Source organism: Ursus americanus, chromosome 2, assembly GCF_024610735.1.
Source record: "Ursus americanus isolate L20-20 chromosome 2, mUrsAme1.1.p, whole genome shotgun sequence".
Lineage (NCBI taxonomy): Eukaryota > Metazoa > Chordata > Mammalia > Carnivora > Ursidae > Ursus > Ursus americanus.
In genome coordinates this window covers 88,242,999-88,254,665 of record NC_142128.1, presented here as the reverse complement: position 1 = coordinate 88,254,665, position 11,667 = coordinate 88,242,999, and the positions used below count along the sequence as shown (strand labels likewise).

The 11,667-nt window shown below is 49.0% G+C and overlaps 1 protein-coding gene across 3 annotated transcripts; it reads left to right on the top strand.

Annotated features, from left to right (window-relative positions):
• Positions 1-1,031: 1,031 nt before the first annotated feature.
• On the top strand, positions 1,032-10,225 carry TEX35 (testis expressed 35). 3 transcript variants are annotated; one of them, XM_087866514.1, is made up of 9 exons: positions 1,032-1,070; positions 1,803-1,961; positions 2,393-2,461; positions 3,406-3,462; positions 4,159-4,218; positions 8,843-8,907; positions 9,135-9,327; positions 9,688-9,731; positions 10,015-10,225. In XM_087866514.1, exons 1-9 carry the CDS (start codon positions 1,032-1,034, stop codon positions 10,073-10,075), a joined length of 747 nt encoding a protein of 248 aa, XP_087722640.1. In that variant the 3' UTR covers positions 10,076-10,225. The 3 variants fall into 3 exon arrangements, with proteins under 3 accessions (XP_087722640.1, XP_087722633.1, XP_087722631.1); XM_087866507.1 differs by having other exon boundaries at positions 10,009-10,225; XM_087866505.1 differs by lacking the exon at positions 9,688-9,731 and having other exon boundaries at positions 10,009-10,225.
• The last annotated feature ends 1,442 nt before the right edge of the window (positions 10,226-11,667 follow it).

Genomic DNA, 11,667 nt, shown 5'->3' with positions numbered 1-11,667 from the left:
GCTGCCGGCCTCTGGAAGGGAAAGGTGCTCGCGCGCGTGAGCCTGGGGGCAGGCATGTGCTGCCCCTCCTGTACCCCTGGGCTGGCTGTCCTTCGGATTTGCACGCTGGCCTTTTTGATGGCAGCTAGTCCTTGAAATGGGGGAGGGGGGGTAGAATGCCCAAGAATACCAAGAAAAGAAAAGTTAGGCTTGCAAGTCGGATTCTGGTGATTTTAGGCCCCACGAGAGGCCAGGATCCTTTGACTCTTTAGGCACAAATTACAGCCCCCCTCAGAACAGCCTCAATATCCTCCCCACCCCCAGACGCTTCTCATTGCCAGCACTGTCCACACTTCGCTTCTTGCTCTGACCCTCTTGAGGGCTGATAGAGGAACCGAGAGACGAGACTAGGGTGGTGCAGGGGAGAGAGGGGCAGGGCCAGCCACACAGGCGGACCAGGGTGTCAGAAGCCATCCTGCTAATATTGGCACCCCTGCACCCCACCCCCAGGTTAGCACAGTACATTGAACCTTAAACCAGAGGGATTTCAGGGCGTCTCAACCCAAGACAGCTCCAAACCCCAGGAAGGGTCTGTCTACATGCGGCCCTCAGGGCAGATCTTGGTGCAGGCTTGGGGGGAAGCAGCTGTTTGGGGGCAGACACCAAGTGAGTCCCACTGGGGGAGGAGACAGCAGCTTTTGCTTCTGGTGAGGTGTGCCTTCCGCTAAGGCCGACGAGGCCAGGTCCTCAGCAGGGGGATTTTGCAGGAGAGCCCCTCTCCCCCTGGCAGGAGGGAAATCTCATGGCTTTGGAACCTGCCCTATCCCTCATCACAGTGGCTGAGGCCCCCCCCCCCTCCCTGGCTCAAAGCTGTGGTGACACTCCCCGCCAGCATGGGGGAGCTGGGCATTGTGACCTCAGCTGTTCTGCACACAGAGAGGTGGTCATCTTGCCCTCACCTTGGCCTGTAATCTGCATAGGACAGTGGCCTGGTCACAGGGGCCCATTGTGGGGAGGTTGGGAAGTTAAAGAACACACTGGCCTCCTCCATCATGTCGGCCAAGAAGGCAGAACTGAAGAAAACAAGCCTGGTAAAGGAGAAACATTGCTGGACAATGTGGGGCCTCTCCAAGTTCCCGCTGGACGGAGTGGCAGGGTGGGGGTGGGGGGTAGAGAGAGCTCTCTGATGAATCCTCGGCTTTTCTTTCTCTGCTCTGAGCTGCAAGTGGCCTGTCAGCCCGGAAGGAGGGTAGCACTAATTCGTGGCCTGGGGGTGGGAAGGAAAGAGGCCTCTGCTGACTCCCTTTGGGACAAAGAGCGATGGATTAACCCCCCCCCCACCTCCAGCCACCCCCCGCCTCAAAGGGCACGGCCATGGCACAAAGCACCTTGTGAGATGGTGTGATTCACACCCCAGTTTGCAGACGAGGAAAGGGGGGCTCAGAGGGCGTAAATGATCTCCTGGGTGGCACAGCCAGTAAGGAAGCAGCTGAGGTTAGACCACGAGCCCGTCTCTCTCCAAGGCCCGCGCTCCTGAAATAATACCCGCACGGTTTCCACAAAGTTATGCCCAAGTGCTTTCCTAGCTCAGGCCCCCAGCAGAGAGAGGGCTGCCGGCTGACGGGACAGGTGCGTGCTCAGAAAAAGGACGATAAGCTGACAAGGGCTGGGTTGTCTTGAATCAGGTGCTGGGGGGGGTCAGTGGGCCTGAGCTCAGGTGCAGATGGACAGGCAGGGGTGGGCGGGGGCCTCTCGAAAGGGCTGATGTGATCCCCCCAGTCCTGATGCCTGACAGGTGGACTGCCAACCTCCTCCCTCCACAGAACAAGAACTACAAGGCAGTGTGCCTGGAATTGAAGCCAGAGCCGACCAAAGTAAGAAGCTTTTTTGAGGCCATGCCGGCAGCCAGGCCTGAGACCCGTGGGGAGGTGACTTGGAGTCAGGGGTCATTCGCTGTTCCTGGTGGCCAAGACCTGTCCCAGGTGCTGGGGAATACACGAGAGAGAGACAAGCTCTCTGCTCTCACAGAACTTCACACTAGTGACTAATCTCATAAAGATTAAATAAGGAAAACTCAGCAGTGTCACCCACTAGGCAGGGAATTAAAATAGGGAGGTAAGGCCCTGGGCTCAGCATGTAGGCCGAGGAAGGGCGCTGTGGGTGGAGGAAGGAGTGTGTCCAAAGTCCCTGCAGCAGGAGTGGGCTTGGCTCTTCAGGGGGCCAGGAGGGCAGTGGCGCGACGAGCTCCGAGCCAGAGGAGAAGGTGGTGGGAACTCCCGTGCCAGCGGGGCCGCCAGCTCTCTGCTCCACCCCAGCCCGAAAGGAGGAACGGAAACTTGGGGGGATCTCTCCTGCCTCGTCCACCCCACGCCTGCGATTTCCAATAGTCTGTGTTTCTGCTTTCCACCTACAGACATACGACTACAAAGGAGTAAAACAAGAAGGGCCGTTTACCAAACCAGGAGGGACGCACGAGCTAAGGGTAGGTGTGATGGCCCAGGCGGGGGGTCGACAGGGCACACTGGAGACGCGGGCTCCCCAACCACAGCCGGGCCGGGTCCCCTGCTGGCATCTGTGGCTCTGCCCCAGGGCCCGGGGCTTCACTCCCTGCGCTGCTTTTTGTTTCATTTTAACTCTTCATTTTGAGTAATTTCACACTTATGGAAAATTCTCGAAAAGTTGTGTGATGAATTCTAGTCTACCCTTCGCTCAGATTTCCCAAATGCGGACATTTGATCATGGTTCCCTCTCTCCATATATACATACACACACACACACACTTTCACACACACACATATGTATAATACAGGTTTCCTGAACCATCAGAGAGCATGTTTCTCTCAAATTTCAGTGTGTACTGTCTAAATACAAGAACAATCTCTTACATAACCACAGCACAATGGTTAAAATATCAAAATTGGGACGTGAACATTGATTCAGTACTTAGTCTATTTTTACCAATTGTTCCACTAAGGTCTTTTCTAACGGAAGAAAAAAACAGCTGTTTCGATGCCGGGATCCAGTGCAGGCCCACACGTGGTCTCCAGGTTCCATGTCTCCTCAGCTTCCTTCCATCTGGAATAGCTCTTGCACCTTTGTTTTTTGGGACATTGTCATTTATGAGGATTATAGGTCATTTATTTTGGAGATCAACCCTTCATTTGGGTGGTCTGATGCTCCCCGGTGATTAGACTTGGCTGTGCATTTTGGGGGGTCACATCACAGAAGTGGAGGCATGCCCTTCGGTGCGTCCTATCGGGAGGCACATGGTGTCTCCATGTCCCACTCTCCCATTTTCTTAACAGCATCCTTTCCTTCCCCCCTAGAGGGAGGCATCTCTCTGTTCCTCCTTATTAGCAACACCCCAGGATCTTCCTTCCATCCAGGATGTTTCTACTCCTTCTCTTCCCTGTTTTATTTCCTCAGAATGAACTCAGGGAGGTGAGGGAAGAGCTCAAGGAAAAAATGGACGAGATCAAACAGGTAACAGGGTGAGACTTTTCAGGACACAGAGAAAGAAGGGTAGTACCTGGGAAAATGCAGTGCTGAATTCTGAATAGCGAGGGAATCAGGAATTGCATGGAAAAAGCCTCAACCTCACTCAGCCCGATGTCCAGTGTTTCGGTGCTGGGCAGCTTAGATATCTAGTTCTTATTTGGTTGATGCCTACGCTCACGTTTTGAAAGCCAAGAACTCTCTACGGTGTCACTTTGAAGGTTGAGGAGATAGAACCTTAGTGACAGAGTGAGAGGGACTGACTGGAATGTGGGGGCAGTCATGGACCAATTCCATTCTCCTTACCCCCCTCCCTTGAGCATGCTACAGAGAAGGAACTCTCTTGTTGCTTCTCGGACGGAACCACCTATGGCAAACTCATGAAGAGAGGGAGTGCTTAGGCAAGGAGGAGAACTGGAAACTGTGGTCTGAACGCCACCCGGAAGCCTTGCAGTAGCTAGATCGAAGCCCCACCAAGGCTGGGGGGGAGGGGGCTTCATGCTACCTGCACCCTCGTCCCTTCATAGACTCCTCGGGAAGATAGGGGCTTTAGTAGGCCACGACACACCCATTCCTTGAGCTTTATCCAGCTCATTCCAGAGGAGCAGCTGCTGCCCTGCTTTTTAAAATGCCAGAGACGACTCCACGTTCAGTAAAATGTGCTGGGCCTTTCTTCTTCACTAGATCAAGGGCGTAATGGACAAGGATTTTGATAAACTCCAGGAATTTGTGGAGATTATGAAGGTAAGCATTTACTGAGCACTTTCCACGGCCGGTACCATACTAGAAGTTATGAAAGGAGATACCAGACCCTGCCCTGCAGCCACTTACAGTCTAGTAGGAAGACCCAAACTCTATGGAGAGAAAGAAAAAGCAAGCACCAAGCTACATGATAATTGGAGTTAATTAGGAGTCTGGAGAAATAGGGCATGAATGTTGGGGTAACCAGACTAATCCTCACAAAGCAAGTGCATCTTAAGGTGAACTTTGAAGGCTACATTGGAAGCTTAATGCAAATCTAACCAAAAACCCAATACGATTAGGTTTGAACTCAACAATTACTAAGAGGACCATCTAGACTCTAGAGTCATGGCCCTCAAACCTTGATGTGTTTTGGAATTTCCTGGCACATAAATAAAGAAAATAGAGCTCAGGTCCTATTTGGAGGGGGCTTGGACCCTTGGATTTTTTTCACATTCCCCAGATGAAAATTTGAGAACCACTGATGTAGAAGCATAAATAGGCAAGAGCAGATATCTTAACATTTTTAAATCAGTGTAAGTAAACCTGTAACAGCCTCTCCAGCAGGCATGCCTGGGAGAATTTAAAAAATCAGTATGCCCAGGGCCTGGCCCAGAGGAACTGAATAAAAGTCTCCAGGGTGGGCCACAGTGGCTTGAAAGTCTCAAAGTGATTCCGATGCTTTCCCCTGGGTAACAGCCAGATCCTAAACGCTTTGGCAGTAGTTACTAACCTTGCCTGCACATTGCAATCCCCTGTAGTGTGACTTTGACCTTCGACCCAGGCTGCACCCCATAACAGTGAAATCAGAACCTCTTGAGATGAGCTCCAGGCATCAGTGATGTTTAAAGATCACCGGGTGATTCCATTGCACGCTCAAGGTTTGGGAACCACAGTTCCATTAAATTTAGAAGATAATACAGATGATTTTTTAAACGTTAATGAGAAGGAAAGGATTATGTATTCGTATTAAGGATTATGTATTCATATTAAGGATTATGCTTGATTATGTGAAGAAAGAAAAGGATTATGCATTCATATTAAGAATACTGCTGGATTAGATGAAGAAAAACTTAATTCAGTTAATACTGTAAAACCTGAAATAGTCCATAGAGTGAATTTAAATAATAAAAATCAATAAGAATAAATTATAAATAAATATTTAACTAGACAGTCTAAATACAACAGAAGAAATCACGAAGGAAATATTGATATATTTAACAATATAATAAATTTAAAAATCATAACAGGAAAGTACCATATATAGAATTAAAAAGCAAACAACAATTTGGGGGAAATAATTTTCCACAAATACAATAAACATCGATAAACATGTTATTATAAATAACATATAAAGCTCACACAAATCAATAAGAACCAAATAGGGTATGAGCAAACAATCCACGAAAGAGAATACAACTAAAAAACAATAAATATATTTAAAAGGTTTACCTCATGCATAATCAATTAAATGCCAAATGAAAACAATTCTTAGGTCATTGTCACATTCAAATAAGTGAACTTTTTTTTTAAGATTTTATTTATTTATTTATTTATTTATTTATTTATTTATTTATTTATTTTAGAGAGAGGGTGCGGGAGTGCAACAGTGGGGGGAGGGCACGGAGAGAGATGGAGAGATTCCCAAGCAGACTCCCTGCTGGGCATGGAGCCTGACATAGGGCTCAGCCCACGACCCTGAGATCATGACTGGAGCTGAAATCAAGAGTCAGACACTTAACTGACTGAGCCACCCAGGCGACCAAATAAGCGAAATTTTAATTTGTGACAATTATAGAACAAGGCAGAAATGCTCTTATACTGCTGATCAGAGTGTAGGTTTGTACAAAATTGGAAAGAAATCAGACTATGGGCACCAAAAAATGTCAAACCCCTTGACTTATTAATTCCACTTCTCACAATTTAACCTATGAGAATAATCAGAAATACTAGCATGGGTATATGTAAAAAGATGTTCATCACAGGATCATTTATAATAGCAAAAATTTGGAAGCCACAGTTTTGAACAGTAGAAGAATAGCCAAATAAATTAGGGTATATCCATAGAATGAAATGTAGGAACTACTGGAAGCAGTGTTTAGAAGGAGTTCTTACAGGCGCACCTGGCTGGCTCAGTGGGCAGAGCACATGACTCTCGATCCCAGAGTTACGAGTTTGAGCCTCATGTTGGGCATTGAACCTACTTTAAAAAAAATAAGAAGAGCAAATGCCATGGTTGAGTTAGATGTTAACATTAAGGGGAAACTGAGTCAAAAGCATATGGGAACTCTTTGTACTATCTTTGCAACTCTCAGTAGATCCCAAATTATTGAAAATAAAAAGCTTATTTTAAAAAAAAGAATGCAGGGGCGCCTGGGTGGCACAGCGGTTAAGCGTCTGCCTTCGGCTCAGGGCGTGATCCCGGCGTTATGGGATCGAGCCCCACATCAGGCTCTTCCACTATGAGCCTGCTTCTTCCTCTCCCACTCCCCCTGCTTGTGTTCCCTCTCTTGCTGGCTGTCTCTATCTCTATCGAATAAATAAATAAAATCTTTAAAAAATAAAATAAAATAAAATAAAATAAAGAATGCTTATAATGAGAAGTAAAAAAGCAAGATACAAGTAATCTATACAGGCTGTTCTCAGTTAAGTGGGGAAAAAAATAGCTAAGTAAATATTTAGAAAAAAGACTAGAAAGAAATATACCAGAAGGGTTAATAGCACTTACTGCTAGGTGATGAGATTGATTTGTTCTTTTATATTCCTCTATATTGTCCAAATTTGCAACAGAGGACATGTATTATTTCTGTATTAAAATGCAAACACAGTGTTTTGTTAGTGGGCAGGACTGGGGATTGAAAGGCACAAAGGAGGCTATTCTGGGCACAGGAACAGCTTGCCGCACAGCGTGGAAGCAGGATAAACGTGAAGTGTATCCTGGGCAGTGGGGAGATCAGTCATACAAGTGGGATCATCTGGGGAAACTGTGGGACCTAAAATAGAAGGGGCACAAAGGCAGTAGATAATGAAAGCTTTTGAAAGACAGGCAGACAGGTTGGGACTTGGTGTGTAAGCATTAAGAGGCCTCTGGAGATACTTAATCAAAGAACATGCTAGAAGCAGGACTTCAGAAAGGCTGAGCAGGCAGCTGTTTGCAAGGTGTCCTGGGGCAGGGGGGAAGGTGGGAGAGCAGGGGTGGGGACTCTGCAGCAAGATACCAGGCAGGAAGCCACACCCCCGCTCAAGCTGAGGGACTCTGGACCAGGTGTGGGAACAGAAGGAACAGTACATCTGAAACATGCATCAAAGGAAAAATACTATTCTTGGTGATTGATGCAACGTAGAGAATAAAGGAGAAGCAAGCGTCCATGACCCCAAAGGCCATCCAGATGGGTAGAAGAAAGTGGAGACCATGACAAGGACAGCGGGCGAATAGTTGATTTAGGAAACAAGGAGATCACTTTGGGACATGAGTTTGAAGTAACAGTGAGACTTCTAAGAATGGGCGACATTTTGACTCTGATATTTTGAACCCAGGGGGTATTTCCACTTCAAGGATATTTTAGCTGTATTTACGAGTACAGATATTTTATTCAAAATGTATACCACTTACAAATGCTTTTCAAGAAAGTATTTTTGAAATCCTCTCCACCCAGACAGTATGATTCCTTGATCAGTTTTCTACCATAGATCAGCAAACTCTCATCAAAGCTTTCATTTTTTATTAAAATTATTTTTGAAGATATATATATATTATTTTATAATGGTCAAGCCAACCCTGTGTTTGTCCATAACAGATACTATATGTGATGACATCTGCCATCCTAGACAGTCTTTTGTGACCGCTGTTCCCGTGCCAATTTTTTCAGATCAAATTCTATAGATCTAAACTCGCCAAGAGGATTTTACTACTCTTTCAGTTCTTAGAAAATAGTAAACGTGAGGTGCCGTTTGAGCTACCGTTTCTTTCATGTTGACCATTTCTGCCAGAAATCGGGTTAAAGAAGAAACACAGGGGCGCCTGGGTGGCACAGCAGTTAAGCGTCTGCCTTCAGCTCAGGGCGTGATCCCGGCGTTCTGGGATCGAGCCCCACGTCAGGCTCTCCCGCTATGAGCCTGCTTCTTCCTCTCCCACTCCCCCTGCTTGTGTTCCCTCTCTCACTGGCTGTCTCTATCTCTGTCGAATAAATAAATAAAATCTTTAAAAAAAAAAATAAAGAAGAAACACATGTATGCGCAGGATCTGGGTGCAGGGGTCAAAACATTGGAGTCAAAGGTGTCTTTGGGGGGTGGGTCACGAGACTTATTTTCCCAGCTCCATCATTTTATAGGCATGGAGCCGAAGCAGGTGATGGTCTCATCCAAGTATGGGATCAGGTACAAAGACTCCCTGTCCTCTGACTCCTCTGGAGACTTTGGAGGAGCCCAAGATGACCCGCCATTGGCTTTGGCCTCACTGGGGAGTGGGGGAGGGGCAGGGAAGAGGAGGCATGTCCCCCCAAGGCCAGTGAGGATCCTTGAGGAAGGAGGGTGCGGAGGTCCTCTCTGAGCAGTTGGCAGAGGCGAGAGAAAAGGATTTCCAAAGCCCTTCAAGGTGATCATTCTAGCTTTGAATTTTCTCTTGAAGGAAATGCAGAAGGATATGGATGAGAAGATGGATGTTTTAATAAATATACAGAAGAACAGCAAGCCGTAAGTGTGACCTGCACCCGTCTCTCCTCGTCCCTAAAGAATCTCCTCCCTTCACTTTGCTAAGCGTCCTCGGGGCCTGAGGACGCTCAGACTCTTCACGGTCCTGTCTTGGTTTCTGTTACCCCAGTGGCTTGGGGTCAAGGTCTTCCCTGGCCACCCATGCTATGGTTACCTCCTTGTCATGTTGGAAATTGTCTCCCCAACTCTGCCCCTCCCTGACTCCCCAGTGCCCTTAGAAGAGGGCCAAAGGAACAGCAGGAACTCAGGCTGGTAGGAAAAACAGACACAGACCCTCAGCTCCGGCTCAAGAAGGTGGATGGAGCCGACGGAACACCTCTTTCCCTTCACAAGAAGATGATGGCACTACAGAAAACAAAAAAGGACCCTCTGGATCCCCTCCATCAATGCGGGCCGTGCTGCGTAAGTGAGGCCCTACCTCCCCCGTAGTCTGGTGCTACCCCGGCTCCTGCTGCTCCCTGACCCCCCTCCCCACCTGGTCCTCTGGCTTCCTTACCTCTGGCTGTGAAGGGATGGTTCCACTCCTCTGCCGGCCCAGCGTGCCTCCCTAGCCCGGAGCCCTCGCTGGGATCCTGCCCTCTAGGCCCCGGGGAGACCCCAGAGCCATGACCAAGCAAGCCCCGATGCTGGATATGCCTGCTCCCAAGTACCACCGCATTGTTCTGTCCTTTCCTGTAGCAAGACCCGATGAGGTACCCAGCAGGCTGGCCATCTTGGACCAGGGGAAAATGATCTTTCTTGTGCCGTTTCTGTCCTCTGCAGGAAAAATGTTTGTTGTGTGCCCTAAAGAACAGCTACAATCAGGGGTAGGTGGACCCCCGTAAGAAGCCTTGTCTCAGCCGGGTGCCCCATCGTCCCAAAGGCAGTGGGCTCAGACTGCGTTTGCGTCACATCCCTCCCGTGGTCGTGCAGACCCTGCCCCCCCCCATCCACCCAGTCGTAGAGGACATGGCACCAGGCAGGAGGGCTTGGGGATCCCCGCCGGGAGGCTGCGGCCCAGAGGCTCCCTTGGAGAGGGTGGGGGTGTCGTCGCTGGCCGCTGAGCTGACCTTGCCTCCCTCCTGCCTCTGTCTCTGCCTCTAGCAGCAGAAAACTTCCATATCAGGCCTGGCCACCCTTTTCATCCTTGGCTTCTGGAGCTGCTTTCTGATTTATCTGTACTTCCAGCCCTATGTGGTGGAGGACATGCACCCAACCTAGCGCAGCCGCCGACGCCACCAGCAGCTCCGGCTCTCCCTCCCCACGCTCCTCGAGCTGCACGGCCAAGGCTTGTGGCCCTCGGACCTACCACCCTGCCCCAGGCCTGCCCCCACCCGGAGATTAAAATCTTCGTTTAAAGCCAAAGCAGGTATCGCTGTTTTGAATATCAGTCCCAAACTTCAGTGTGCAAGAGAGGCACTTTTTTTTTTTGTTCTAGATCCCCGCAGTTTGGACTTCAAGTCCTCTTCTGCTTCCGGCCGAATCAGTGGGAAATTCTGTCTTGGCCATTCTCAGGGTCAACCCCCTTCCTCTCCGACCCCCCTCCACTCTGCCTTGTTCTGCAAATGTTTCCCAGGTCAAAAAGGGGGGGGGCAAGGACAACAGCTGCTATTCTGTGTAGTAGCAGCAAAGAACCCCGTTGTCCTATGCACCTGCTCCCTCTGTGTTCTTAGCCCCTGCACTGTGTGCAGGGTGCCGAGACCCGAGAGTCTTGGGTGACCGGGGGACCCCGGGCCCAGGGTCTAGCTGCACTTCTTCCCTTGATGTCTTGTCTTGAGGCAGAACTCAGGGCCCTGTTGTTCATAGGAACTCAGGTCCCCGTTGTTCATAGGAACCCCCTCCTGGTGGTTTCCTGTCCCCCGAACGAAAAGAGGCATATTCCCACAAAGGCCTTAGGCCTTTACAAGAGTGGGGATGAGCCAGGGACCTCCAACTGCTCCACTCTGTGTCCTGCCCCAAATCCCCTAACTTGGCCACTAGCTTGAAATGAGAGCAAAGAAAGATACAGAGAAAACAGTATCTCAGTAAACTCTCCTGTCGTGTGTGCAATTCTTTGGGCTTAGTTTAATGGAGGAGGAATCGAAAGGATTCCATATTTTATTTCGTACCAGCTTTCTTGTTTCATCACTTTGCTAAGTTGGCTGCTTGGACTTCTAGCCAGTCTAGTGAATAACTGACCACGCTCTTAACGGCCGCATAATAATGAGCCATGTATTGGGGCTTCTGATAGACATTAAACAAACAAAAACGTAAGCAAAACCTAGACCCTGCCCTCAAGGAGCTTATAGCTTTAAAGGAGACCTGGTAAACATGTTTATTAACAATACGGACCATATACAAATAAGGACAATAATCACAGCATGTGATGAAAGCAAAATGATTTAGAAACGGGAAAAAGAAGGGTGGGTGTAGACTGCTCCCCTCCTCTTGCTGATGTAACGTATTACCACACATTGAACGGCTTACGGCAACAGAAGCCGGGTCCCAAATGGGTCTCATGGGGCAAAATCAAGGTGTTCACAGGCCTGCATTCCTTCTGGAGGCTCCAGGGGAGAATCTGTTGGTCTTTTTTGGCTTCCAGAGGCTGTGTCTGCATGCCATGGCTCCTGGCCCCTTCCATGGTCAAAGCCAGCAATGGCCAGCGGAGCCCCCTCAGTCCGCATCAGTCGGACCCCGATTCTTCTTCTACCTCTTCTCTCCCCTGGGAAGGCCGCTGTCCTTACCCTGGGCCCACGTGGCTAACCCAGCCTGCTGCTGCTTCAC